Raw genomic sequence first — 3,113 nt, 5'->3', positions numbered from 1 at the left:
AAAATATGTAAATGGATTAATGCCTATCCTCCATGCTGAACTGCATTCTGTAAAATGTAATATAAAAATGCTGAAAAGAGGGGGGAAAAGGAGACATGTGTAATACTCTTTGTAATACTTTAAGAAATAAAACAAAATTAAATTTAAAAAATTGCCAAAACCGGTTTGGCTCAGTGGATAGAGCGTCGGCCTGCGGACTGAAAGGTCCCAGGTTCGATTCCGGTCAAGGGCATGTACCTGGGTTGCGGGCACATCCCCAGTGGGAGATGTGCAGGAGGCAGCTGATCGATGTTTCTCTCTCATCGATGTTTCTAACTCTCTATCTCTCTCCTTTCCTCTCTGTAAAAAATCAATAAAATATATTTAAAAAAAAATTAAATTTAAAAAATAAAAAATAAAAAAAAATGCTGAAAAGAGTTAACTCTACATTGGCCTAAGGTGCCGATATTATTAGTATTTGTCCTACCCACCAAAAGATATGTCACAAGAGAGAGATAATCTAAGCCAGGGGTCTCTCAAACTATGGCTCGCGGGCCACATGCAAATACAAATATTGTATTTGTTCCCGTTTTGTTTTTTTACTTCAAAATAAGATATGTGCAATGTGCATAGGGAATTTGTTCATAGTTTTTTTTTAAACTATAGTCCGGCCCTCCAACGGTCTGAGGGACAGTGAACTGGTCTCTCTTGTTTAAAAAGTTTGAGGACCCCTGTTTTTAGATTATGAGTAGCCAAGAGGCCCAGACATGTTGTGGGGGCCTGCCTTGCAGCCTCAGGGAGGCGGGGTAGTACTGGGGCTGGCCTCCCTCTCCGGCCCCAGCCCAGTGTGCCCTCTTCTCTCTCCTTCCGGTGGCCCCAGGCGATTGAGTGCATCACTCAGGGACGGGAGCTGGAGCGGCCACGGGCCTGCCCGCCGGAGGTCTATGCCATCATGCAGGGTTGCTGGCAGCGGGAGCCCCAGCAACGCCACAGCATCAAAGACGTGCACGCCAGGCTGCAAGCCCTGGTCCAGGCGCCTCCCGTCTACCTGGACGTCCTGGGCTAGAGGGCTGGCCAGGGTCTGGGGCTGAGAAGCCAGAATACTGGCACCCGCCCTCAGCAACCCGATTCCCAGCAGCCCCAGGGTGATCTCAACGCATCTAACTCTCCCTCAGCATGCGGGAGGGGCCAGGTGGGGTCTGGGAGGGTGGGATGTGCCCCCTTCTCTAGGTAGACTTCTGTCACAGCAATTATATTTATTATCCCTTGGCTGTGTCTCTTGCCAATTCTTGGGATGACGTCGTTCCGGGAGTGGGGTACGGGACTCAGGTAGGGGGTGACTCTCTGGGATCCTCCCCGCCTTTGGTTCCCCTCAGCACCGACCCCTACTCCAAGGAGCTGTTACTCCACCTGTGGCTGTGGTTTGCCCCCCAGTCCTGGTCACCTTGTGTACCTGGTGGTGAGGAGGCCTCAGGTGAAGCTTGTCAGGCCTTCAGACCCTAATTGCCTGTCTCCGTAGTTCACGTTCAGGGGTCGGGCGCTACAGTGGGAGGGGTGGAAGTTAGCTGTCATGGTGGACAGGATGGAAACATTGGTGGGGTGAGTCTTCCTTGCTCAGGACAGAGCAAGCACACAGTAGAATTAACGGATGAGAGAGAAAGAGAGGAGAGAGAAAGAGAGGATGTGTGTGTGTGTGTGTGTGTGTGTGTGTACACATATGGCAGGGAAAGGGAAGGAGCAGGATGAAGGAATGGTGAGGGAGGCAGAACCCCTTGTCGCTTCCCCTCCTTCACTCTTCTTGGCAATAAAAGCTTTAAGATCAGCATCTGGGCCCTAGCCGGTTGCTCAGTGGTTAGAGCGTTGGCCCCAGGACAGAAGGGTCTCAGGTTCCATTCCGGTCAAGGGCATGTGACTCAGTTGCGGGCTCGATCCAATCCATGTGTCTCTCTCACATTGATGTTTCTCTCTCTGTCTCTCCCCCTCCCTTCCACTCTCTAAAAATCAGTTTTAAAAAAAAGATCAGCATCTGGAGGCCCAGGACTGGACAAAGCCAACTCCTGCCCCCTTCTGCCCAAGGGGGTCTCCTTTCCCCTCTCCCCCTTGGAACACTACTGCCCTTACGGGGTGGCCTGAGGCTCCTGTCAGCATGGAGGGTGCGCAAGGCCCCTCATCCCCAGGCCTGGGCCCTGCCCCCATCTCCCTCACCCCAGAGCCAGGGAGGAGCAATCTCCCCCCACCCCAGCCCCATCACTTTCAATCACCTGCCCAGCTCCTGCAATAACCCACGTTCCCCACAGCTCCTCGGGGCTAATGGCACGGCTGCCTCATGTCCCTGGGTGCACAGCGCTCCCTACACGGTGATTCAATCTGGGTCTTATCACCCCTAGGCCTAGCCCTATGGTGTCTGCCTCTTGTCCAGGCTGGTTAGTGCTAATGGAGGTCTGACCAGGGCTGCAGGCTGATTGATGGGAGGCCTGGCCGCTGAGGGCAAGTTCGCAGGCCTCCTCTCCTGCCCTGGGGTGGGTGGGCTGGTGCTGCACTACCCCAGTGAGGGAGGCTTCAAGCAGATGGAGTCATTGGGAGGAGAAGGGGTGGGAACCTGGAGGGAAAAACAGGGGGGGAATAGATCTGACAGGTGAGCCTAGGGACAGAGAGACAGTGCAGACAGATGGGGACAGACCTACAGGTGTGGAGGCACGTGGAGACTGCAGAGAGAGACAGCAAACAGAGCGGAGACAGACATACACACGTGGGTGGACAGAGGAGGGACAGAGAGACAGGTGAGTGGACAGCGGCGGAATCAGTGTCCTGGAGAACAGCATGGACTCCCCCAGCACTTTCTATCTCACCTGCACGCCCACCCTCCCCGCCTCTTCTGCCCCTTGAGCCTCTCTTCAGGGTTAAGGGTGGGGGGCGGGGGGGGGGGACTCCCAGCCTTGGAGACTCTGTGTTAGGCTCAGGGCTCTGAGTTTCAGCCGACATTGAACAGGACTGAAGCAGAGGGGATGGAGGGCAGGTAGCAGAAGGGACCTGCCAGGGCACGTGTAGCATTTCCAAGGTCCAGAGCCTCAGAGACTTTAACATCACCAGCTGGAGGTCTTGCTGGAAAAGCTGGGCAGGTGAGGTGAAGGGGT

General features: G+C 54.2%; 1 protein-coding gene across 1 annotated transcript in view; it reads left to right on the top strand.

The window, feature by feature from the left end:
* NTRK1 (neurotrophic receptor tyrosine kinase 1) overlaps window positions 1–1,147 on the top strand; it is a 15,731-nt gene extending 14,584 nt beyond the window's left edge. Inside the window, 1 exon segment of the mRNA XM_023761526.1 lies at window positions 771–1,147. Coding sequence (XP_023617294.1) covers window positions 771–1,045 — 275 coding nt within the window. The 3' untranslated portion in view covers window positions 1,046–1,147.
* Window positions 1,148–3,113: the final 1,966 nt, after the last annotated feature.

The sequence above is a fragment of the Myotis lucifugus genome, unplaced genomic scaffold (genome assembly GCF_000147115.1).
Source record: "Myotis lucifugus unplaced genomic scaffold, Myoluc2.0 scaffold_211, whole genome shotgun sequence".
Classification (NCBI taxonomy): domain Eukaryota; kingdom Metazoa; phylum Chordata; class Mammalia; order Chiroptera; family Vespertilionidae; genus Myotis; species Myotis lucifugus.
This window is presented reverse-complemented; position numbering and strand designations above follow the sequence as displayed.